General features: G+C 33.3%; 4 protein-coding genes across 4 annotated transcripts; 3 read left to right on the forward strand and 1 right to left on the reverse strand.

Moving 5' to 3' along the window:
* The first annotated feature begins 844 nt into the window (after positions 1-844).
* LOC124910838 (lysM domain receptor-like kinase 3) lies at positions 845-2,365 on the forward strand. Its single transcript, XM_047451521.1, has one exon. It carries the CDS (start codon positions 952-954, stop codon positions 2,263-2,265), a length of 1,314 nt encoding a protein of 437 aa, XP_047307477.1. The 5' UTR covers positions 845-951; the 3' UTR covers positions 2,266-2,365.
* Positions 2,366-2,452: 87 nt separating this feature from the next.
* On the forward strand, positions 2,453-3,981 carry LOC124910839 (sirohydrochlorin ferrochelatase, chloroplastic-like). Its single transcript, XM_047451522.1, has 6 exons — positions 2,453-2,816; positions 2,909-3,081; positions 3,159-3,220; positions 3,318-3,428; positions 3,497-3,589; positions 3,667-3,981. Exons 1-6 carry the CDS (start codon positions 2,776-2,778, stop codon positions 3,781-3,783), a joined length of 597 nt encoding a protein of 198 aa, XP_047307478.1. The 5' UTR covers positions 2,453-2,775; the 3' UTR covers positions 3,784-3,981.
* A 1,498-nt stretch (positions 3,982-5,479) lies between these two features.
* LOC124945121 (DNA-directed RNA polymerases II, IV and V subunit 3-like) lies at positions 5,480-6,872 on the forward strand. The gene is made up of 3 exons (XM_047485499.1): positions 5,480-5,995; positions 6,089-6,326; positions 6,402-6,872. The coding sequence occupies exons 1-3, from the start codon at positions 5,547-5,549 to the stop codon at positions 6,672-6,674; spliced, it is 960 nt and encodes a 319-aa protein (XP_047341455.1). The 5' UTR covers positions 5,480-5,546; the 3' UTR covers positions 6,675-6,872.
* Positions 6,873-8,075: 1,203 nt separating this feature from the next.
* LOC124909878 (pumilio homolog 4) lies at positions 8,076-11,585 on the reverse strand. Its single transcript, XM_047450508.1, has 8 exons — positions 10,887-11,585; positions 10,014-10,623; positions 9,419-9,926; positions 9,192-9,333; positions 8,801-9,121; positions 8,611-8,721; positions 8,334-8,528; positions 8,076-8,255 (listed from the first exon to the last, which is right to left on the reverse strand). Exons 1-8 carry the CDS (start codon positions 11,568-11,570, stop codon positions 8,076-8,078), a joined length of 2,751 nt encoding a protein of 916 aa, XP_047306464.1. The 5' UTR covers positions 11,571-11,585.
* Between the last annotated feature and the right edge of the window lie 14,528 nt (positions 11,586-26,113).

The following is a 26,113-nucleotide window of genomic DNA, read 5'->3' on the forward strand; positions in this document are numbered from 1 at the left end:
TTCGATTTTATTAGAATTTATTCGAATAAAAAATTAAAAAATCAAATAACTCGAACGGAGGAATTTGAATAATTCGAAAACCGAACCGATGAACATCCTTAGTTACGAAACTATTTTTAAATTAATTATTTATTTTAAAATTAACCCGTATAAAATTTTTTAAAAAATATTTTAGTTTACTCTGAATGTCATAAAATTATAAATTGAAAGATAAAAAATAACTAACTGTTTCCAATAATAACAATTTTCTTAACTAAATTGATATATTTGTAAAATTTATTTGTACATTCATATTAATAAATATATTTTATATGTTGGATAGATTAGTTCGATTAAATTATATATATATATATATAATTAAAACGGATTCATTTCAATTCAGAAGGTTTATGACAAGCATATATTATCATATTTTGAAAATTATTAAAATAAAAAATGAAATTGATTTATTTTATTTAAAAATATATAATAGAATTAAACATAAGGATTGATGAAAAATAGTAATTTTTTGGTAAAACTTTAATCAACTTTAAAAAAAATATATATATATATATTTTGATTTCTTATAAAATATAATTTTCTTTCCTAACAATAAATACTGAACTCAAACACAACATAAATGAAAAAGATTTTTAATAAGAGATGCAAAAGTCTTAAACTTGCTAATCTTAAAAAAAAATAAAAAAATTGAATGGGCATTGATTTTTTTTTTAAAATTGAATGTGGAGTCTTTGAAAATTATAAAACAATACAAATATAACACTCAACCATTATTATTTAATAAAATAAATTAAAATAAAAGGAAAGAACAACATTGCCAGCCAATTCGAATGACATATATATATAATCAATCTTCATCGACTTTCTTGTAACGCCGTCGCCGTCGCCGTCGTATCGCCGCCGATCTTCCAACCGCCATTACTTGAATGATCGTCGTCTCCAAATCCTTACATGTCTGCGCGTTTTCTATCCACATCGTCGATGTGTAAAACGAAGAAAAACACAGGCGTGGTTGAGTCAAAATCTCCTAGAAACTCCATAGTTTCTCCATCATCAGAGCAATTCGATTCGTCTTCTTCAAGGAGGACAGGATTCGTACCTTATCGACAAACTTCCGGCGATCGTTTCAATAGCACATCCACAACCGCATCGTCGAGTTATAATCACAAGGACACACGATCTTCCATCTCTAGTCGCACTTCATTATCTAGTCTTCGCGATTCATTGCCGGAAAATGCTCGCGTTTACGACTTTTCCGAGATCCGTCAAGCCACGAACAATTTCTCCGCCAAGCCGTTCTCGAATTCTTCATCTTCGACTTCGTGGCGGTGTTTAATTGGCGGCAAAGACGTGATAGTTTTCCAGAGGAAACTCAGACAGCCGATTACAAAAGCGGAGGAACTTAGCGATCGGTTGTCATTGATCTGTAAGAGTAGTCACGCTAGTTTGATTAAACTCCATGGAGCTTCTCTCTCAGGGAACTACATTTATTTAGTCTATGATTACATCCACGGTGGTAACCTAACAGATTGCCTTCGAAACCCTAGAAACCCTAACTTCACTGTACTGTCGAATTGGATGTCACGAATGCAAATTGCAGCCGATCTCGCTCACGGATTTGATTACCTTCACAATTCGACTGGACTTAGCAATGGATTTGTTCATAATCATATTAAAACTTCGAGCATTATCATAAACGAACCAGGTTTAAACGCGAAAATATGTCATTTCGGCACTGCGGAGCTCTGCGGCGAGGTTGATAGAGAGGACGAGGGTGAAGAAGAATCAGGTAAGATCGGGAGATTGAAGAGATACGGAAGTGGAATGATGAAATTTGGTGGAGCTAGAGGTTATATGTCACCTGAATATCTAACGACGGGAATACCGACGCAAAAATCGGATATATTCGCGTTCGGAGTGGTGGTTTTGGAGATAGTCTCCGGGAAAGAGCCTTTGAAGTATGTTGTATCAGATGGTGAAGGGTATATGAGAGTTTCGTTGATTGATACCGCAAGAGAGGCGGTGGCTGACGGCGGCGGTGGGGTTAGGGGGTGGGCGGATAGTAGGTTAAGGGATTCGTATCCGGTCGAGGTGGCTGAGAAAATGGTTCGCGTGGGTTTGAATTGTATAGAGGATGACCCAAATGATAGACCTGGAATGGGAATGATTGCGAATTGGATTTCAAAACTGTATCTGGAATCTGAGGTTTGGGTTAAGAATATGGGTTTTCCGACTGACTTCACCGTCTCTTTGACAGGTCGCTAAATATGGGTTTTCCGGCACGACCACGCACATAATTCTTTGTAATTTGCCATTGGTAAATAGCAAATTGGGAAAGTTTGACACTTTAACTCAAGTATTTTACTAATATTGTAGGTTTGTTTGGAATAACGGGTTAGGTTTACAGTTTACTACACATTTAAGTTCGTCGGCCCACCACTTTTTATTATTAGATTTCTTCTGGGTAGAGCCGAGCGGCTAAAGGGGTCAGAGCCTGCCTCTTCTTCTCGAATTTCTCCTCCTTGACCAGCGCCTCTTGCTCATTAAAGGTGAAGTGTCCGATCTTTTTTCTCGATTGCCACTAAAACATTGTGGGCAGAAGGTGTCGTCCGGTAAAAGTAGAAGCTTGTTACACAAAACCCACCTTAACCTAACCATAGATTCGTGAGGGAAATTGGGCGAGGATCGAATCACAGAAGCCATCGAAGAAGGTTTTGCAAACTGTAGGTGGGATTCGCTTGAAACCCTTTGATTGTTGGAATTTGGAAGCTGAAAATGTCATTGTTTCATGTTCATTATGCATTTGGTCATACCAGGTAATCTCCTGCTGTTATAACGTTAGTCGGGTGTCTTTACTTGAATCTTTTGTTTAATTTTCTGATTTTGTTTGTTCATGGAAATACAAAAGGACTGGAACAAATGAAACTGGAGGAAGTTTTGCGAAGAAGATGAGATATCCAGTATTGAAGTGTGTGCAATATCCATCAAGAAGTTTGAATTTGTCTTCTGGAATTGGTGAAATGGATGGAATAATCATCGTTGATCATGGGTCACGGAGAAAGGAATCCAATCTTATGCTAAGTAAGTAAGCTTATCATCATTTGGTGTGTTTTGGTCATTGTTCCGGAACTTATGAAATCAAATTTTTGCAATTTCAGATGAGTTTGTGAGAATGTATAGAGATAAAACTGGATATCCTATTGTAGAGCCTGCTCATATGGTATGGCTTTTTAAGATGATGTTTACAAGGAAATGCAAGGCTTAATTTTAGATGTTTCTATGAATGATTTAGAGGAGATTCTTTAATATTGATTTAGGAATTGGCTGAGCCATCGATAAGGGATGCATTTGGTCTGTGTGTAAAACAAGGTGCAAAACGTGTGGTTGTAAGCCCGTTTTTCTTGTTCCCTGGACGACATTGGAATCAGGTAAATGCTTTACTCACTCGTATATATGTTTTCCGGTAGAGAACATGGAAATAAATGAGTGTTTGTAGGATATACCTTCCTTGACGGCTGAAGCTGCAAAGGAGCATGTTGGCGTGTCGTATATAATAACTGCACCTCTGGGGCTTCACGAACTACTTGTGGTATGTATGCGACTTCATTTGAAAACACACTTTTCGATTCTGGATCTGGATTTTGAATGAGAGATTGTTGGGTGTAGGATGTTGTGAATGATAGAATGAAGCAGTGCTTAAGCCATGTATCAGGAGAAGCACAAGAGTGCTCTATTTGTGTCGGAACTGGTAAGTGTCGGATCCATTTGGTTGATGGATCATAAGAGTTGAACTCGATCTTGAGAAGAAGAACTTTCTTCGAGCATTCTTCGGTTTTGGCTGTTTGAAGAAATCTATTTCCAGACTAAAAATAACAAAGGAGGAACATTTTATCAAATGTTAAAAGAATTTCTTACTTACTATTATGAGATTCAAATTTAATTTTGGCATACCCTAATCTATAAGCTTCATATATACTCAGTATAAAATAGATTCTTATAATAATATTTTGAATGGGTAATTGGTATTTTTTTTCTCTTAGATTTTATACAAATTCTTTGATTATTGATATATTTTATATTTATTTAATAATATATAGAAAAAAAAATAAGACATTATATAAGTTATAGAATTCTTGTCAGATTTAGGAAAAATAAAAATTATAACATTTTTAGAAACTATTTATGAGCATTGCTATAGACTAACACATAAATGAACTTGTATTAAGACTTTAGAAAAACTTTGTCAAACACAACCTCAAATAAGTTAACAAACCTTCTCAAAGAGAACATCTTAAAACTTATATATTTATTTTTATTAATATTTAATCAGCCCTTTTAGCACAAATTAACCTATTTGTTAACCAAATCATGTTTTTGGTAAATATATAATTTTTTCTATAACATTTTAATTTAATAATATTTGTAAAGGCATATATATAATTTTTTCTAAAACTATAAAAATCATAAATATAAATATATATATATATATATATATATATATATTTCTTGATAGCCCATATTTGTCTAGAGTCTTTTAATGATATGTTTCGGTCCTCTTCCTCATTAATTAGAAAAAGTGAGCCACCGGTTTAGGTACAAGATACTATCATTATCGCTTGGACAATTAGACATTCAACCCGTAATCGCAACGACCCACTAGCTCTACCAACTGAGCTATATCCCTCCGAGCCAAGTGAGCATGCATGAAAGAGTCAGATGTTTCTTCTATTCTTTTCCATGGCGCAGCTGGGCCATCCTGGACTTGAACTAGAGACTTCGCCCGTGAAGTAAATCATCGCACCTACAATCCGACCAATTCGAAGTGGCATTCATTCCTTCTGTCTGCTTTCGCGAAAGTTGTTATAGTTGCTTTCCTTTCAGCAAGTAGGCGACACTTTTCTATCTTGAAATCGGATACCTAAGATGTGAACCCATATCCTCAAAGTATGAAAGTGAGGGTGGATGTGCATCTTATCTAAAGGAGGAGACAAACGGGGAAGGGAAGATGAAGTTTCGTAGACTCGACAAGTCGCTTCGCTTCTAGAATGCAAACAACAAGGTAACTTGTTTACTTGAAAACGTACACAACAAGGAAGGAGGCATAGACCATAATAAAATAAAAATTATTATTATTATTATATATATATATAATTTATCTTTATTATAAATGTGCTCTCCTTCTAATTAATAAATTTATTATATAACTATTCAAATATATTTTGATATATTCATATAATCTTAAAAGAATATATATATGAAATATAAATAAATATATGCATTTATATTTATAGTATATATTTGCTATCTCTTAATAATTAATTTTACTATATTAATTTTGTAATTAATTAATTAATGTATTTGGTCATATCATTTAAAATGTCTAGTTTAATATAATAGTGCCCAATATGTTTGAGGACTAATTTGTAACTTTGTCATCATCAAGGTGTTTCTAAAAAATACGAGATTTTCATTACATTCTCTGTCTACTCTCTTCTTCTTCACAAAACCCTAGCTAAACTCTCTCCAAGGATTATTGAGTGTCAACAATGGACGGAGTTTCTTACCAGCGATTCCCGACCATAAAGATCCGAGAAGTGAAAGATGATTACTGCAAGTTCGAGCTCAGGGACACAGATGCAAGCATGGCCAACGCCCTCCGTCGAGTCATGATCGCAGAAGTCCCAACCATCGCCATTGATCTCGTCGAAATCGATGTTAACTCATCTGTTCTCAACGACGAATTCATCGCCCATCGTCTAGGTCTCGTTCCTCTCACCAGTGACCGTGCAATGAGTATGCGCTTCTCTCGCGACTGTGACGCATGCGACGGTGACGGTCAGTGTGAGTTTTGCTCCGTCGAATTTCATCTCAGAGCTAAATGTATTAATGATCAAACCCTAGATGTTACCAGCAAGGATCTTTACAGTTCCGACCATACTGTTGTTCCTGTCGATTTCTCTGATTCCAGCTCTGCTTATGGCACTACCGAGAATAAGTATTTAGAAATTCTTATTCCATTCTTATTACATTCTTGAACTCTCTTTTCGTTTTCGTTTTTCGTTTTTTAGTTTCCAATCTTCTTTGGTAGGGGGATTATAATTGTGAAGTTACGTCGTGGACAAGAGCTTAGGTTAAGAGCAATTGCTAGAAAAGGGATTGGAAAAGATCATGCTAAATGGTCTCCTGCAGCAACTGTTACGTTCATGTATGAACCAGAAATTCATATAAATGAAGAGTTGATGCAAACTTTAACTCTTGAAGAGAAAAGAGCTTGGATTGAAAGTAGTCCTACTAAAGTCTTTGACATTGATCCTAATACCCAACAGGTTGATTTCAATTTTGGTTTTGCTTTGATATGTTTTACGATATAATTGTCAATTAATATTGATCGATCTCTTCAGGTTTTCGTGTGTGATCCGGAGGCGTACATTTACGATGAAGAAGTAATCAAGAAAGCTGAAGCAATGGGAAAACCTGGACTTATTGATATCCGAGCTAAAGAAGATAGTTTCATATTCACTGTGGAGTCTACTGGTGGAGTCAAAGCGGCACAGCTGGTTCTTAATTCCATTGATATTCTTAAGCAAAAGCTTGATGCTGTTCGATTGTCGGAGGATACTGTAGAAGCTGATGAACAGTTTGGAGAATTGGGTGCTCATATGAGGGGAGGGTGATTATTGTCTGTTTTATTGGGTTTTTTTGATTTTGGAACCTCTTTTCTGGCTGATTCTTTCGGCTAGATTAGGCTAGGCTAGGCTCTCCCTCTATGTTAAATTTCTTCATGTAAGGGTCTGTCTTTGACATGCTGACTTGATAGGTATTTCACTTTGATCACAGTTAATTAATATCTATAGTTCTTTGTGTTTCTCAACTGCCCATTTGTTCATCTTTTTGTTTTTTGGAAGTTGAGATTCAGCTTAGTTAGATCTGTGTATGATTTTTCTAAGGGTGGTGATTTCTGATATTGATTATTGTGAATGGATGTCAATGAATCTATATGTTGAGATACAGGATTTGTGATCTCATTTTGATCAACACTTGGATTGAATGTGAAGAAATCTGACAGAAATTTTGTTATCCCTGGAATGAAGAACTTCAAAAAAGATGAATCTAGCTTTAAGATCTATGGTGGTTAAGGCAGGTTCATCTTCTACCTCCTAGCTTATAGTTACAGCCAAATTCAAGAAAAGAAGGACGATTGTCAATTTGGTGGCTTTATTTATTTATTCATTCTGGATTCATCGATTTCTTAAGCATTTATAAGATGATGATTTGATTTGCAGTGGCAACTCCAAAAGCAGTTTAGAGAACTAACACAGGTATTATCGACTTATCCTTTAAATTTTTTTTCCATAATTTGAAAAGGGGATTATTGAATTTCTAACAATAATGAACTTTTTTGATTCAGAAATACTGGTTTCGTTTGATTTAGCTGCTGTAAATGGTGGAGGAAGATGAAGATTAGAAATCAGAGAGTTTTGGCTGGAAAAATCAGGTATACAGATCAGGGAGAGTAGATTTATAGAAAGAAAAATCCATCCTTGAAAATTTTGCACATAAAATTGACTGAACGAATAAAAAGATGGTGGGTTATTTGAAAATTATTTAAATTACTCAATCCATAGAAAGCAGAAGAGTAGAGTGTAAATAAAAAGTTAAAGATTTTTTTTTTTTTTTCATTCTCTTGGTTGGTTTTCTTGGGGGTACATGTTGCAGTCTTTAATACTAAAGTTCATAATGAAATTACACAATTGCAGAGCTAGATTAGCTGAATATGCAATTGCTTGAAAGTACAAAATAAAAATTACAAATTATTTGAAATTTAGAAGCATCAGTTTCATCACAAAAATCATCACCCATATTGCAAATTCATGCTAGCTGAAGAAGAAGAATAACCTTTCTTCATCACTTGCAAAAAGGATTTGCAAAGGATTTGATCTTGATGATGAACTTGATGATGATCATGATCATCATCCACCGCCAGCACCACCCCTCCTCTCTGCGATCAAATGAGATAAGATCAAAACATAGATTGCTGCATATATTTGGTAAAAAAAAGACCAAGTTTTTATGTTCTAACCTCCTGTTGTGATGAGCTTCTCCACACGAGTCACAATATGTTTACCATAAGTATACCTTTTAAGGGTATTCAAATGCACCTTTATGCGAGATATGATCAGTTCACGACTCTTCTCATCGCATGTCTCAAGAACCTTTTGCACAACATAGTTTCCATAAGGATCTTTCACCATCGCCTGCCAATTTTCACTCAATATATTCATTCATCATCTCATTCATTCAAAAACAAAATTTATAGGAGAATGCAACCCCACCTGTAAAGGCACATTTTCATCGGTATAACCAAGCATCTCATTCACCAGAACTTGTCGTTCTTTCACACCACCAAAAACTAAGCACTTTTCAACTACATTCGACGCAAACTTCTGCTGACTCATCTGAACTATTTGTCCCGCCAACTTGTTTATGATGGCACTTCTCTCATGTGGCTTACCATGTTGCAGAACATGCTAACAACACCCAAAAATCATATTAACAGACAAAGATGATGAACTAGTTGATATGAAGAATGAAGAAATACAGTGATCTGACCTGAATAACATAATTTCCATATTGATCTTGTGCTAGAGTGCAAACATGATGCATAATTTCCTTCATTAAAGTTCGTTGAGTCTTTTCGTCATCGCAATGCTCCAAAACTCTCTGGCATAATGAGCAGGGGGTCGTGAACCAAATTACAAAATGTGGAAGGCTAAAAACTAAGGGAATGTAAATGTGGAACCTGAATGACGCGACAACCATAAGGATGTGTTGAAAGTGACATAACTTCTCCAACAAAGGCAGATACAATAAATTGAATACGATCCTGCGGAACACATTCTATGCATTTCTGGATCACGTGATTACCGTTCTGATCACAAACACATTTCATGACCGAACCATCAAGCTCGGCTACCATTTTGGTTTGTTGTTCCACATCAACCACTTCCAATGCCTTTTGAATTACTCTGCAACTGTACATCTGAAGGCTCAGAGCCAAAACATGCCCAGAAAGTTCACTTGCTAACTCCTTTCTTTGACTCTCTGTTCCATACTCAAAAAACTGCAACAACAACATATGTATTTAGAAACAGATTCAAAAACACAAAGTGTTTCAAAACTAGGCTGCATACCTTTTGAATGACATAGTTTCCGAACACATCTGTCATCAAAGAACGAGCATGAGACATAATCTCCGGAAATATCTGTCTCTTTTCTTCTACACTAGCAGATTCTAGCTTCTGCTGAATAAAACGACTACCATACTGATCCATACTGCAAAACCAAACAAACAAAAAGAGAGATCCAACAGAGTTTTCACTGCGAAAAAAAATGCACCAAAATTTTCAACAAAACATACCTGAATTCGACTACACTCCCTACTACTTCAGAAAGTTCTATAGATTTTCCCTTGTTAGCTTTAATCTCCTCTAGCAAAGATGAAGGAAAAGTACTCTCAATCCCATTTCCAACAACACCCGACGGCCATGATCTACTCGAACCTCCTCCTCCTCCCATCATCATGGTGGAATTAAGACCCTGGATTCTCTCATTCTGAAATTTAGGAGCTCCAGATGCATTCGAAGACTCCGCCATGAGGTTCCCTTGATATGGAAAACCACGACTAAGCAAGGCTGCATAATATTCATGATCCAAAACTCCGGATTTGGCTAAAAGTGCTGATTCATACTGATTTTTCTGTTGAGTGAGCATTGCATCGAGATATGCTTTCTCAATTTGAAGTAAATCTCTTGATAAAGCTGGAATATTCAATGCATAATCAGGAAGGCTCTGCAAATACTGTATGTATCGCGGATCTAGATGCGATGAATGAAGGTCTGACATTACCGGACTACTCAGGTACGAGCCTATAACAGGAAACTCAAGCATTATTATAAAATCTACCCAAAAAAAGAAAGAAAGAAAAAGAATACCATTGTATGATCGATCACTACCTGTGGAAGCAGCAGCAGCAGATGACATCTTATTAACACCAGCTCTTCCAGGAATATGGAAATCGATGTTGGATCCTTCTTGAATGTTCATCATTGGCCCATTAGTGCATAGTAACATAGATGGACTCGGTTTAGACTTAAGTACGCTTGTCCTTTCTAAATCAGCATATTGAGTAGTTTTGGTTGATTGAGTCTGAGTCGACTGCAAAACATTATTGTCCTGAGATAGGTTCAAACCAGACATGGAATTTGTTATGTTATTAGCAAATTTGTTGTCCATCAGGAACTTTGATCCAACACCGTTCTTCTGATCAGTAAGAAGTTGGCAAGATCTTTTCTTTTCAAACCTCCCACCCCCAATCATATGAGAATCTGGAGTCCTGCTCCTTGATAAAGTTGCTGCCACAGAGGAAACAGCCGAGAGAGAACTGAACGAACCGAGACTTTGAACTCTAGGCATTTCTGAGTCTTTTATGCCATTATGTGGTTGTGGTGGTGGTGGCGGCTCCCTTAAAAAGTGGTTATCATGGATATTTTGACTAAATGTAGTATGATTGTTCGAATTCTTTAGATGATTCGATAACAACGGTGCAGGTTGATCCAGTCCTTCCTGCAAATTTCAACACTTCAAACATCAAAATCATAAACAAGTGAAAGTGAAATTGCAATGCATGCAAATTTCAACACTTCAAACATCAAAATTATCATAAACAAGTGAAATTGTAATGCATGCCAATTTCAACACTCCAAACATCAAAATCATAAACAAGTGAAAGTGAGATTGTAATGCATGCAAATTTCAACACTTCAAATATCAAAATCTTGAAAATGATATAAATTGTAATGCATGCATGAGCAAAGTAAGTGAATAACCTGTAGGATGTCAGCAAAGCTCTTTCTCCTCAAACCAATTCCAGTTAAATCAGTAGAACTTCCTTGATGATGCTGCTGCTGCCATTTAGTATTATAAGACTGTTGTTGTTGTTGAATCCTTGGCATAGTTGCTGCATTCTCCATTTTCGACTTCATCATCATCTGATCATGGTCCTGATCGTCCACCTTATGTGAGGATGATGACGAGGAAGATGATGGCGAAGGCAAGAAGCTTGGTTGCATTGAAAACAATGACAAATGACTTACCCCTGCATCTTGATCTCCAATTTTCCTCCAATCATGGTTTATCCCTCCACCAGCCGCCTGGAACCTCTGCGCCACTCTCCAGTCCTCTTTAGAAAGTAAAGGAGGAGGTAATCTCGGATTCAGATTCTCAAGGGAATAGTAGTAGGACAAGTAAGCAGGATGTGATCGGATTTCCTCCTCTGTCAACGGCGTAATCCTACTGTCATTATCAAAGTTGTGATTTCCAAACAGACCATTCACCGCATTTAGTGAACCCTCCACCGTAGGAGGAGCACTTCCACTCCTGCATATGTTCAATTCCTTCTCACCATCAACCGCGATATGGCGCTGCTGCTGCTCCCTCATAATGTAACCGTTTGGTCCTCCACCTCCTCCTCCTTGCACATTCAGCTTTTCTAAGGCTCTTTTAACATTCATCTCTCACTTTGAACTCGAAAAATACGGGAAAAACAGAAAATGAAAATGAGAGAGTCTGGAATAGTAAAAATTACACAAGGAGATGAACCCACAATCGGGATTGGATTAATTAAGAAAGGAAATAGTATACATTGTTAAAAAATGCATGAGCATAAGCTGCATGCAATTAGAGAGAAAGAGCAATATACGATGAAGCAAGAGAATGAAAATGGCGAATCAAAAGATGATGAAAAGATGGAATCGATGGTGGGTTGAATTGGGTTTAGCTTCAACATGACATGACATATGGATTTTGCAGGATAAGATTGAGGGAGAAAATGAAGAACATAACAATGGGATTCAATTTCGCAATGGGGAGCAAATTCTGATAAATAATTGTTGGCGGACTTCCCCATATGCGAAAGGGGAAAAGAAAGAAAATTAAATTCTCTCCAGACAGAGAGATGAAGAATGGAGGAGGGAGAGAGAAACGATGCAATAAACCACGTCTGAATCAAATCAAAACGTGGTGGTGGTAACCTTCATCAGAGAACAGAACAGCTCTCGATTTCAACGGGTCATGCAATTACCATAATAACTGCTATCATTTTTACATTTACAAATTATTTACTTTTTATTAGGAGGAATTAATCTTCTCCACAAATTAATAAATTTTGATTATTTTCTTTTTTCAAAGTTGTATATATTTTATAGACATTTTTTAAATTCTTTTGAGAACTTGGGTACGGTCTTTTTTTTCGGAGTACAACTAACTCCGGCAAGTTAATCACATAACCCGCAAACACATCTAACAAATTAATTAAGCGAGCGGAACTTGTCGTCTGACGGGTTCAAACTCAGGAACTCAGGGAGACCGAGGATATTCACATCTTTTTGTTGTTAGGTTAGAAGAGTAGATAGAGTGAACCATATGAGAAATTAAATAAAATTTAATTAAATTATTTAAAAATTTTAAAACCCTTAAAATTCGAATTGTCAAATTAGAGCTCCGGAGATTAATTGAATTTTCAATTATTTGTTTCAAATTTTACAATTTTGAGTTATTTAATTGGGGGACAAATTGAGATTTTAAATATTTCTTTCAAACCTTACAATAGAACTTCTTATTTGAGACTAATTGAGATTTCAGACATTTATTTGTAATCTTACAATTTTGAGCTCGGTATACAAAACGAGGTTTTGTCTGGATGGTTTCAAACACTATTAACTTATTATCTATAACATTTATAAATAATTAAAATATTTATGTTAATAATTTAACATCAAATTTTAACAAATTCTTGATTTTGATTATCAATTATTTAAAATTACCTATATAATAAATTAATAACGTCTTAAACCAATAAAATAATCATATTTGAGAGTATAATTTAATCAACAAAGTTAACAAGAATCTAACATTTCAATTACCTCTCAAGAGCTCCAATTTGACTATTTGACCTGAAATTAATATACATATTTTTATATATTATACATAGTCAACTTTGTTTTTAAATTTTTGTCAGAAAACAAATTACTTCATGCAAGTGTACGGAGGACATAATAAATAATAAAGTTTATGTGTATAATATGAATAAGAACTTATAAGAGAAAGAAAGTGAGATTATATAATATATATATTTATTAATATTTTAAAAATTTTAAATTAGTATTGTAATAATATAAATTAAGATATTATTAAAATACTAAATACTACAAAACATTAATATATGAAAGTTTTATAAAAAATTAATATAAATATATTTGAAATGGGATATCCTGTTACTAATTTAATTCTGTGTACACTGTGCCATCCCACACGGGGGCAGAGGGATAATCATTATAAAAAAAAATAATAATTATTTTTTACACCTCTCACGCACATAGTCAAATTGGTGGGGGTAAGTTATTTTATCTCAGTTTTTATATAATTTATAATCTAAAAAATATTTAATATTTTAAATTATTTGAGTTATAGTAATATAATTTAAGAGATTATTAAAATCGTAAATAATAATAATATATATAATAAAATGTATGAAAATTTTATAAACTTTGTTAAGATTATTTAATAAATTTATAAAATTTTCATATAAATATATTTGAAAAAAAAATAAATTTTTAGTTATTTGATTAAAGTTATAATTATAGTGTTGGATTAAAATATTTATTTTGATATATTATATTAATAAAACAATAAAAAAATATAAATTTAAGAATTGTAAAATTATAAATCAAATATTAAGGTGGGAACATATATTAGTTGGGAATAAATAAATATATGGTATTATATTCAATTATCTAGTAGAATGAAATTGAAAAAAATAAAAATATATTTTTGTAAGAAAATGAAAATATATATGTGATATTATTTTCTTTTATCATTATAATTTGTAGTGATATATATATTTAAACAACAATTACTTTATTTTTTACTTAATTAATGAAATAACTTAAAATTTATACTTAAAATAATTAAATAATAATAAAGATATTCACAAATTGTCTAGGTCATATAAACTGTTTTTTGTGTGATAACTCCTGAGTATTGACTTATTTTTGAGAATTATATAGAAACAACTAGTAGGTTAGGTCATTTAAATGTTTGTTTCAAGAATTTTAATGGTTCAATGATTTGAAGTTGTGTTTTATTAAAAAAAAAAAAAACTGATTTGTATTGACGATGAATGTTGTGATTTATAGAGATATATGCAATTCTATTTCGAAATACTTGAGTTTGATTTTAAGAATTTGAAATTTTCAAATGATTTTTTGGTTCTCAAATAATTTCTAAAATGTAAAAAAAAAAGAAGGATGAAAGTTATTTTATGCCATTTGTTGTTAGTTTTCATGAACTTTGTTTGAAGATGAATTTAATATGTATTATTATTCATTTTAAATATTAACTAGAGATAAAATAAAAAAACCCTAATAAGTCTAATTGTTTATAAAAATAATCAGTTATACAAAAATATAAATTATAATCATATAGTATAGTAGTGTCGTTTCATCAAATATATGATATAGAAATTTATAAATTTTCAACAGAAGACACTTAGAATAATACTAGGTCTAAACAATTTGAATAAATGAAATCCAAAATGGGATCCAAATATGAAAGAATATTTTCTCTAGTTTAATAAGTACTATGTAGTACCTACCACTAACATATAATAATATACAGCCTATCATTTAAAAGAATCATTTTATTTTGTATAGTAAAATAAAAATATTTAGCATTAATATTAATTTAATTAAAATAGTAATTTTTTAAGAGCTACAAAAACACTATTGTATTTCATCTATGAACATTAAATATTTTTTTTATCATATTATTATCGTAACTCTGAAAATCTCTCGATCTCGAAAAAGTTCGAGATTTGAGAAATTTCAATATCGGTCTGCGTGTTGAGAATCTTTTTTAATAAAATATTATTTTAAAAAATTTATAAGAATATCCCGACATTTTAAAATTAATTACAATAATTTTTATATCAAATTTAAATAATTCTTTAGATTTAGGATAATAATCAAAAAGAAATATGTATTTTAAATTAATTAAAAATAATTAATTTAAAAAGATGTATTTGATGAAAGAGTCGCCAATTAATTTAAATTTTAAATCAATACAATGTTTTGTATATGTATGACTAAAGATTCTTTTGAATTTGGCGTTTGGTGATATTCGGGAAAGAACTTTCGCACTATATCCTATCCGTTAAAAACAATTTCTACTTTATAAAATCATAGCTTTTAAAAAATTTGTTTTATTACGTTTTATTTAACCAATTATTTTTCAAGGTCTAGACATGTACACATTTTTCTTATATTTAAAATTGTATAATAATATTTAAATGTTGATACCTGCTATTGATATCGATGATTGTTGAGAAAAGTACCTCAAAAAGATTAGTTTAAGCCTTTAAGATATTAGGATCTAAAAAAATAAATTCCAAACAGACTATTATCAAAATATTTTTTGTGAAAATATTCTAAAAGTATTTTTAAATTGTTTTTAGATTTTTAGAAAATGATTTGAAGCTTTAAATTAAAATAAAATAAAATTTGAAAGTCAAAATTCCAACCAAACAGACCTTAGGACCAATCCCTTCAGTCTAGGGTATCTATCCCCCAGTCTCAGGATAAAACCCTTGGTCTTGGGTCGAGACCTCTTCGTTGGGTGTAGGAAACTCTCGGTTAAGGTGTATGAGGCTCTCTGTCCTAGGCTAAGGATCCTCGGTCGGGTACGGAGTGTCCTCGGTCAAGGTGCGAGGAGCTCCCAATCTTGGGATGGGAATTCTCGGTCAAGTGTGAGATTCCTCCGTTGGGGTGCGAGGTTCCTCGATCGGGGTGCGTGGAACTCTTGGTCATAGACTAAGAATTCTCGATCTCGTGCGAGATTCCTTGGTCGGGGTGCAAGGAGTCCTCAGTCTTGGGTTAAGAATTTCCTCTAACGAGTGGGAGATTCCTTGGTCGGGGTGCGAAGAACTCTCGATCGTAGGCTAGATTTCTTTGACAGGGGTTAGAAATTCTCGATCGGGTGTAGGGGAGGGTTCGATTTTTCTCGGTCGGAAATCGAACATGGTTCAAGCCCTCGGTTGGTCATCAAGAACATCAAACTATAGGTTTGATAATTTCAATTAAGGCCCTGATCTTTTGATCCAAGGGCATGAGAATCATTTATAACATAATTCTAATGCATCATTCGATCGGAATGATGTTCCATTCAATTCAAATAGTTTTAAAGTTAAAACTAAGTTTTTAATTTTTAATGTTTGATGAAGTGTAAGGGGTTTGCCAACATCTTCTTTATACTTTATAAGATCGAATGAAACCAAAACATAAATACTGATTGTTCGTTTTAACCAATTCAAGACTTGAAATTTTTTTTTTATAAAAAAATTAGTTTTTGATCAAATTGATCGGGATGACTTGAAATTGGTTTGGAAATGCTTCTGACATCCTTAAATTGATCTTCTATATATACTTTTACTATAATATATGAACATAAAAAAATAGTAATTTAGAGTTGTCTTTATACAATCTTACTATTACATGTCTAATTTGTTAGGATCTTAAAAAACAAGAATTGACAAGATAAAACAATGTTAGACTGGAGAATCGTCACTCAATCAAAACATCTAAAATGGTCAAATTCTATCGAGTATTGAGACATGTGTCAATTTTAGAAGTCCCAGATCTATTGAAAGTTCAATGTCATTCAAAGACTAATCTTTATCTTTTCAAATAAACTTTTTTTTAATAATCCAACCTTTCAAAAATTTGAAATTATAAAAATGAGCGGTCAAACTCCTCCCACAGCTGGTTGACATGCGTTTAACCCTCCTTTGACCCGGGTTGACTCGCAGGTTGGCAAGTTGACTCATCGGTTCTACTCATTTCTTCGACTTCCCTTCTTTTGAGCATTTTTACACACAATTGCAAAAAAACAATATTATATTCAAACGATATGTACATATAAATTTGAAAAGAATATTTTAGAATATTACATATCGATATGTACATATTATATTCAAACGATATGTACATATAAATTTGAAAAGAATATTCATCCTCCGTACCTGTTTTAAAAACGATATGTACATATAAATTTGTCTATTAAAAATTGGTTGTATACCGTTTAATTTTTATCTGCATAGGTTTTAGCGTTTATTTAAAATATTGTAACAACAATATTTAAATGCTGGTACTTGATGCGGATGATGACATTGACTAAGGAGGAAAATAACTGAAGAACATAAAGGCATTAAAGTTTAAACATAAATCTCAAACATACTTTTGTCAAAAAAAAAATTTTGGAAACATCCCAAAAATATTTTGAAAGTATTTTCTATTTTTTTTTGATTTTTAGAAAATAGTTTGAGGTTCTAAAATTACAAAAATAATTTTAGATTTTGAAAATGGGAACCAAACTGGCCTTAGGATCGATGTCCTAGGCCTTGGGTTCGTTTTCATTGGTCGAGGTTCGGGACCCTCGATCGGACCCATCGGTACAAGCTAAGAAGCCTCGGTCATGGTGCTAAGGACTCTCGGTCATTAGCTGAGATTATCGATCGGGATGTAAAAAAACACCGGTTTTGGGTTAGTCTTGGGCTAACTTTAACGGTCCTAGGTGGAGGTCATCTGTCTTAGGTTCCGGAGTTCTCAGTCCTAGGTTTAGGAATTCTCGGTCAAGGTCAAGATTAAGAGGTCCTAAGTTTGACCTCTCGATCCTAGGTGGAGGTCATCGGTCCTAGGTCCAAACTCTCGGTCGAATGTAAAAATCTTCAGTCGGACATCTCAGTCCTAGCTAAAGAACATCGGTCGGACAAACTATTTTAAGCTATTTTTGGCTACAAACTATTTTAAACAATATTATTAAAAATATTAATTGGCATCGGTTTTACCATTTTTAATAATATTAGTTTGATTTATGAAATATTTCATCAAAGGTGGTGTATGTAAAATTCTAGAGCTTCTTCTTACAAAGTTTTCTTCTTTTCAAATATGGCATAGAGTTTTCATTTTGATTATCAACTAAAATTTCAGGTAAAAAATTCTCAACTTGAGTTCCAAAAGAAGATTCAAGCATAACATCACTTTCATATTATTCTATGTTTATTATCTTCAAGTTCATCATGCAAAAAAGATGTAACATTTACTGATTTAACTTTAGAACAATCTAATGAATTTTCATTAGTCATGAATGGAAATATATTCTTATGAAAAATCACATCCCTAGAAACAGATATAATTACAGTTTCTAATTCATATACATTGTGTCCTTTCTAATTCATAGGATATCCAATAATTACACATATTTTTCCTTTAGGTGCAAACTTTGAGTTTTGTGGAATTATATTTGTAGTACAACATAAACATCCAAAAAATCTTAAGGAATTATAATATGGATTAGTTTTATTAAGCATAGAAATGGGTTTTTTCAATCAAGCATTTTTATAGGCATTCGGTTAATTAATATGTAGCAGTAAGTAATGAATATGACCAAAATTTAGAAGGCACATGTGAATTAAACATAATTGACCTAGCTATTTGAACTAGATGTCTATATTTTCTTTTTATAACTCCATTTTGTTGTGGAGCATATGTACAAGTTGTTTGATGAATCATTCCTAGAAATTTAAACAAATTAGAACATCTACTGTTTATGAATTCAGTCCCATCATCTGTTCTAATTATCTTAAATGCAGTCTCATACTGATTTTTGAAAGAAAAAAAAACTTAAAGCTTTTCAAAAACAAAAGTTTTGTTAGGAATTAAGTAAATTCTTGTACATCTTGAGAATTCCTCAACAATAATTAGCATATATGAACAATTTAAAACTAATTTTTCTCTATAAGGACCTCACAAATCCACATGAATAAGATCAAATATTTTGTTAGTTTTAGTTGTTCTGTTCATGAAAGGTAATCTGTGTGATTTAGACAATGGACATGTATAATAATGTTTATCTCCATGAAAAGAATTTTGGTTACTCTTTTAATTACTTTATGCGAAGGAAGTCCAAATCTTTTAAGAAGAATTTCAGAATCAACAATTGAAATGTTTACATTATGACTAAAAGAATTAGTATAGAAACATTGTTTTCAAAATTTAAAAGAAAGAAATCAGAAACATCATTGGTAGTTCTATCATAAAAAATGAAGTACAAATTCTCTATTCTCTTTCCAATTTCAACAATTGATGAAAGATTATGGTCCTGCAAAAAATATGTTTTTTTCTGAAAAAATGCAATATGTTTTGTTATCATCAATAAGTTTAGCATATGAAATTAGATTAAATTTGAAATGAAGCATAAAGAACCTCATTAAGTATCAATCTATCCAAAATTATAACGGATCATATTTCAATTATGGATTTGCACGATCCATCTGCAAAGTACATTAGTCTAAGGATTTCTAACTTCTTAATGTCTTTCATTAATTTCTTATTATTGCATACATGACATGAAGTTCCCGAATCTAATAACCAGTCATTTCTATATTTTTTAGAATTGTTACTACTCATGTTAAATTAAAAAAATGTGAAAGAACATGAGATTGGTTTAGAACACTTACATGCAACCGTGCCACTTAAAATGCTTCAGTCGTGCCTTTTCCTTTTACATCATATACTCCTCAAGTGTTGCGTCATCATATTCATCTTGATTGGAGACATTGTTAGCCGTGTTAAATGATCATTTCCTTTTGTAGTTATCGTCTGATCTTTTCTTTGGCTGTTTTCACCGGTCAGGATAGCCAACTATTTTGAAACAAGTTTTCTTGATATGACATTTTCCTCCACAATAAAGACACCACATTCATAGACTTAGACTTGTTTGAATTGTTGTTCCTCCTATCATTTCTTTCTCTTGCATACATAGAATTTTCTTGATTAATATTTCTCAACTAGTTCTTCTTTTCAACATTCTGTAACACAGTGAATGCCTTATACACAACAAGCCATGGTTTTTGCATCAAAATTTGATCCTTAACATATTTATATTGTTCGTTAAGTCCTATTAGAAATTGTAACAACTTATTTTCCTCACCATCTTGCAACATTTATTGTTCAAGAAAAGCATCCATCACAATTTGTCTTAGTTCCTCTATATCTACATCTCCTAAATGGATTTAAACTCATCATTTCATCCCAAATAAGTCTTACCTTAGAATAGTATTCTTCAAGATCATTTCTTCCTTGTTGTAGGATGACGATATCTTTATGAAAATAGTATCTCCTCGGACCGTTGTTCCCTTTATATCTAGATTTCACTTCCAGCCACATATCACGGTTGGACGATAATGCGAGTTGGACGTTAAGGTACCACCCATAGTATGTTTCGATAGTAAGAACTGTTGTCGTAAGTGTAAGTCCTGTTTGATCCGTCAGATGAATCATAAAAGGATTGTTGATGTACTTCATTTTCACTAGAAGATTCAATTGAGGATAGGAGTGAGAGATATGCCATGTAGAAGTATGGCTAGGGTTACTTGACTCTTCAATGATATTCACCGTTTTAGTGTTTGGTTCTCCGATAATCTTCAGCGTTAGAACCTTTCTTTGATACCATGTGTGATTCATTGATATTCGTTGAATCAAGAAAAGATGTGAACAATTTGTAGAGAGGATCTTGAGAGAAAATGAATAACATAAATTAAGAGAAAAACTCGTAAAGGAATTTGTGATATTTTATTGAATATTAATAGTATCACAAAGTCTAATATAGGTAAAAAAACTCTCACCTAATCTATATAAGTATCTCAACTAATTATAATTACACATTATACCTAAACCTTTATTATTAATATGATTTAATACAAATATGGTTATAACTATTATTAACTAACAAGCACATAACTAAGTCATTAACAAATTCATAACTAAATCATTGAATTATTTTGACATTTCTTCTACATGAACGAATTAACTGTCCTGTATATGTGGAGAATCAATTTCGCCTGATTTGACCAATTCACGAATGCGGACCGAGTTGTAGTTGTGATCGCTATGAATGTCAAAACCGGTTGACTCGGACTGGAGTTGCTGTCCTGCTAAAGATTGTTAAGGAAATTAGGAAGGACAGAGTCTGCATTCTCGACAGTTCATTCATAAAGTTCAATTCGTATGCGAATATGCTGGTAATCAATCACATTTATTATCTAATGGATTAACTGTTGTTTTAGTCTAAGCCCTAATGTGTATTGATTAATCAATTGAACATGTGAGCTCCTGACCATAAAAGAATAGGGATGCCAATGGGGCGGTTCAGTTTAGAGAATGACAATACCATCCCCGCCCCAAATTTACCCACCTCGCCCCAATCCCCGCCCCGATTCCCAACTTGGTTTTTAAATATAAACCATCCCCGCCCCGATCGGGGACGGGGTTTCCCCGCGGTGCATCGAAACTGAATAACAAAGATTGTAAAAGAAGAAGATAAAAGAAATCCTACCCGAAGAGAAAAGATGTGATACCATATTGTTTATATTAATTAGTAAGAAAACAGTAAAATAATATACAAAATAATATTAGTAAAGAGTTCAACTAACCTTCAACTTGAAAACTTTGTTGAGATTCAAGAGAGAATCATGTATGTAGAAGAAATAAGATGTAACTAAAATTACAATAAATCTAGAGAGAAAATTTAATGAGAAAATATAATGAGGAAGATGAAGAATTAAAAATAAGAGATAATTTAAGATAGCGTGTAAAGAGTGTAAAAGTAAGAAAGATAAAGAGTTTTTCAATGAAAAAAGAGAAAAATAATGATTGCATTAAATAATGATTTCACTAAGTAATATATTTTCTTTAAATAAATATAATTATATATTATCGGTTCGGTTCGGTTTGGGGATCGATTCGGTGCATGTAAATACCATCCCCGCTCCGAACCCTGGTCAATATATTTCGGATTTTCCCCGATCCATCCCAATCCCTAGTCAAAGCGGAGAAAAACCATACCAATCGGTTCGGTTCGGCTCGGTTTCAGCGGTGCGGTTTCAAATTGACATCCCTATAAAAGAGGTCAGAAAAAGAATTATGTAATGCTTTTATCATTGTATTTAAACGATTTTCATCATTTTTAATATACCTGAACCTTTTTCTAAATAAAAAATAAGGCAAGAAAACTACGATGAATTGGCATCATCCAACGACCAATTTTCCTTGGGTGATTAGAGAACATCTTCCTTCTGGGAAAGCTTGTATGAGGATAAACATAGACGCAACAAATGCTGGAAACGTTATCAACCATTCTTGCGATGGTGGGAACTTATCGACTGTAATTGTGAGATGTCTGGGTGCATTATTACCTCGCCTTTGTTTCTTTGCTTCGAGGGATATTCAAGAATGAATAAATCAGTTTCAAGGATTAGGTCTAATGGATTGAGTTGCTTTTGTGGAAGTTTTTGCTGTTTGGGAATGCTTAGAAAAACAATAAGTAAGTTCCAATTTCCATTACAAGGTTAAAGAATTTGAAAGCCACCCATGCTTATAATGTATTCACCAAAGAATTTGAAAGCCACCAAAGCAAGTTTTTTACCAAACAATTAGATCGAGATATACAATTGTGATTTATTGTATAGAAAATTTTGTATAGCTATAATCTTTATTTATAGAGGACATACAATGATGGGGGCTTTATTGTTATCCAGAAAATGATTTGAAGTACTCAATTAGTGGACAATATGTGGATTTGGCATCGTATTTCTAATGCTAGACATTCTATGTCTAATGGAAGTAGGGACGGATTCAGGATTCTGTGGTGGGGTGGGCTAAAAAAAATTTAGGTTGGGCTAAAATAAAAAATGAGAAAATTTTGAATAAAACGATTAAATAAATGTAAGTTTTACTATTTTTTAAATAATAAAATAAACAAAATATTGAATTTTATTGAGTTTTTTTAGAATTGTTTTTTAAAATTAGGGGTAATGTCACATTTTAACCGTAAAAAATAATTATGTTTATGTAATAATAAAATCGGGTCATTCATTTTTCTATTGTTATATATTGATGACAACTAAAGGATAGGTAGTTAAAGTTTTTGAGCATTCTATTTTTCTTTTCTTGAGTGAGGGTTACTTTTCTTGGGAGATTTTTGGTGAAGAATTCTTGCAAAGAAATGAGTGTAGGAAAAGGAAAGATAATGTGTGCGTGATTGTAATCAGTTACATTTTTCTCTATAGTGGAATCAAGCTCCAAGTTGAGCTTGACAGAAACGTAGGTCCGATTTGGGCTGAACTCCGATATCAAATCTTGTGTCTTCTTCTTATGCGTCTTGTTTTATGTTTGGATTTTTGGTTTACTTTGTAATATTGTGTTGATGTTAGAGAGTATTTACTCAACAATATATATACTCAACAAGGTATTTCTTTGGCAACCAACTTCGACGATGAAGATAGATATCGACAAGTTCGATAGAAACGGCGATTTTTTGAATTTGGCAGCGGAAGATTAGGGCACTTCTTACATAGTAGAGACTTGTGCGTATCATAGAAGAACCAATTGCCTGGCCACCTGAGATCAGTGAGGATCAAAAGGATGAAATGATCGAATAGGCAATAGGTACAATCATTTTTCATTTATCAGATTCTGTTATTAGGATGATAGATAATAAAAAAATCTTGATTCAATGTGGAAACGTCTAGATGAGTTGTTTCAATCCAAGTCTCTGACCAACAAGATTTACTTGAAGGATAGACTATTCAGCTATAAGATGATGCCGAATAAGACTCTTACACAGAATCTTGATGAATTATTGAAGCTCAATATTGAGTTGTCCAATTCTAGAGAAAATGAAGGAATGAGCAATGAGAATCAGACCATAATCATTCTCAATTCAATTCCAGAATCATATAAGGAGGTCAAGAATGCAATCAAATATGGTCGAACGTATTACCCTTGAAGAGGTAATATCTGCCCTAAAGTCGAGAGAGTTGGAGTTGAAAACTGACAAGAAGATCAACTCAAACGGGAAAAACTATATGGCTAAAGGGAAGAGTTCCAAGAAGTCTCAACATCGTCCTAGCCACAACAATTCAAAAGAGCTCAATAACAAGACACTCCAGTCTGAATCAATGGAATCTAGAAAATGTTTTCATTGTGGAAAATTAGGTCATCTAAAGATCAATTGCTATTTGTGGCAAAGGGAATCAAAGAAGAAACAAGGGGATAATTCAATACCAGGACATGTCAAAGAATCAGCGAACTATGGTGATGGACATGATTATGGAGAGGTTCTAATGGCCTCAATGGAATCTGCAAATTGCAAATGGATTCTTGATTTTGGATGCACCTTCCACATGACTCACAACAAGGATTGGATATCAAACTTTCAAGATAAAAATGGGGGCAAGGTTTTGATGGGAAATAGTAATACATGTCGAGTAGAGGGAATTGGAGATATCAGCATCAAGATGTATGATGGTGTTGTGAGGACATTGAGACATGTAAGGTTTGTTCCTCAACTTACACAAAATCTGATTTCTCTCGGGATGCTTAATGATTTGGGATAAAATTATCAAATTGGTTCAAGGAAGATGAGAATTATGAAAGAGAACAAGGTTGTGATACAGGGCATCAAGAAAGGGGACTTATATCATTTAATTGGTGAGACAGTATCAAGACAATCTGCATTTGTTGTAACAAAAGAAGACAAGACTACAACAAAGTGACATTGTAGGCTTGGACATATTAGTGAAAAGGGATTACATATACTCAGTCAGAGCAATCTGCTTGGTTCATACAAGGTGACTAAGTTGAATTTCTGCGAGCATTGTGTATTGGGAAAACATCATCGACAATCTTTTAAGATCAGAATTCACAAATCCAAGGGAGTGTTGGAATATGTTCATTCAGATTTATAGGGGCCTGAGAGAACACTCACACAAGGAGGTAACTCATACTTTATTTCAATTGTGGATGATTATTCTCGCAAGGTATGGGTATATCTTATAAAACAAAAAAAGTGATGCATTTGAGAAGTTCAAAGTTTGGCAGACTCTAGTTGAAAATCTTACATATTAAAAGGTTAAGACATTGAGAACTGACAACGGGTTAGAATTTTTCAATGAAGTATTTGATAGCTACTGCCGTGACAAAGGAATTCAGAGACATCGAACAGTTTGACACACACCCCAGCAGAATGGTGTTGCTGAGCGCATGAATCGGACCTTGATGGACAAGTCACGTTCAATGTTGTTAGGTGTCCCTCTACAGCAATTGACTTCAAAACTCTTGAAGAAATTTGGTCTAGAAATCCACCAGACTTATCCCATCTCAGACCTTTTGGATGTACTGCATATGCACATCAAAAGGAAGGAAAATTGGAGCCTAAAAGTCTAAAGGGTGTGTTTCTTGGTTATCCTCAAGGGGTGAAAGGTTATAGAATTTGGTTAAAACAGTCAGGTGGTTTTAAAACTATAATAAGCCGATATGTAATCTTCAATGAGGAAGAATTTGTGTACCTTACTCAAGAAACATCTAGCACCACCCAAGGGGGTTCAGGTATAAGCAAGCAAGGAACAAGTGTTCACTATGTTCCTATGATGGCTCAACAACAGGTAGTTACTAATTCGGTGGAGGAGAATCATTGCAACATGGATCAGGTGGAGTCACTAGTCTTAGTTCATGATTCAACAACCACCACCACTGAAATAGAGTTAGCAGATGAACAAAGTGATGAAGCAAGGCAACATAATACCGACTATCAACTCACAAGGGATCGGGAAAGGAGACAAATTAAGCCCACACGAAGGTATGGTTTTTCTACTTATACTGATTTATTAGCTTATGCGTTTGTTTCTATAGTTGAAATAGGTAAGGTGGAGCCAAAAGACTATAAGCAAACACTAAACTCAAGGGATAAACTGAAGTGGATTGATGTTATGCAAGAAAAGATAAATTCACTACATATTAACCAGACATGGTTACTTGTTCCAAGACTGTCAAAACAGTCAGTGATTAAATCCAAATGGATCTATAAGATCAAGGAAGGAAATACTATGAAAGAAGGGGTCAAGTACAAAGCTCGGTTGGTGGCCAAGGGCTTCTCTCAAAAAGAA

This window comes from Impatiens glandulifera, chromosome 7 (genome assembly GCF_907164915.1).
Source record: "Impatiens glandulifera chromosome 7, dImpGla2.1, whole genome shotgun sequence".
NCBI lineage: Eukaryota > Viridiplantae > Streptophyta > Magnoliopsida > Ericales > Balsaminaceae > Impatiens > Impatiens glandulifera.

Bases quoted from the DNA above. Each gene is read 5' to 3' on its own strand.
- LOC124910838 (XM_047451521.1), top strand. From the start codon at position 952: ATGTCTGCGCGTTTTCTATCCACATCGTCGATGTGTAAAACGAAGAAA.
- LOC124910839 (XM_047451522.1), top strand. From the start codon at position 2,776: ATGTCATTGTTTCATGTTCATTATGCATTTGGTCATACCAG. The intron at 2,817-2,908 runs GTAATCTCCTGC...GAAATACAAAAG, and splicing joins TATGCATTTGGTCATACCAG to GACTGGAACAAATGAAACTG. The intron at 3,590-3,666 runs GTATGTATGCGA...TGTTGGGTGTAG, and splicing joins GGCTTCACGAACTACTTGTG to GATGTTGTGAATGATAGAAT.
- LOC124945121 (XM_047485499.1), top strand. From the start codon at position 5,547: ATGGACGGAGTTTCTTACCAGCGATTCCCGACCATAAAGATCCGAGAA. The intron at 5,996-6,088 runs GTATTTAGAAAT...CTTCTTTGGTAG, and splicing joins TATGGCACTACCGAGAATAA to GGGGATTATAATTGTGAAGT. The intron at 6,327-6,401 runs GTTGATTTCAAT...CGATCTCTTCAG, and splicing joins TTGATCCTAATACCCAACAG to GTTTTCGTGTGTGATCCGGA.
- LOC124909878 (XM_047450508.1), bottom strand. From the start codon at position 11,570: ATGAATGTTAAAAGAGCCTTAGAAAAGCTGAATGTGCAAGGAGGAGGA. The intron at 10,624-10,886 runs GTTATTCACTTA...TGAAATTTGCAG, and splicing joins GCTTTGCTGACATCCTACAG to GAAGGACTGGATCAACCTGC. The intron at 8,529-8,610 runs GTCAGATCACTG...GGGTGTTGTTAG, and splicing joins ATGGAAATTATGTTATTCAG to CATGTTCTGCAACATGGTAA.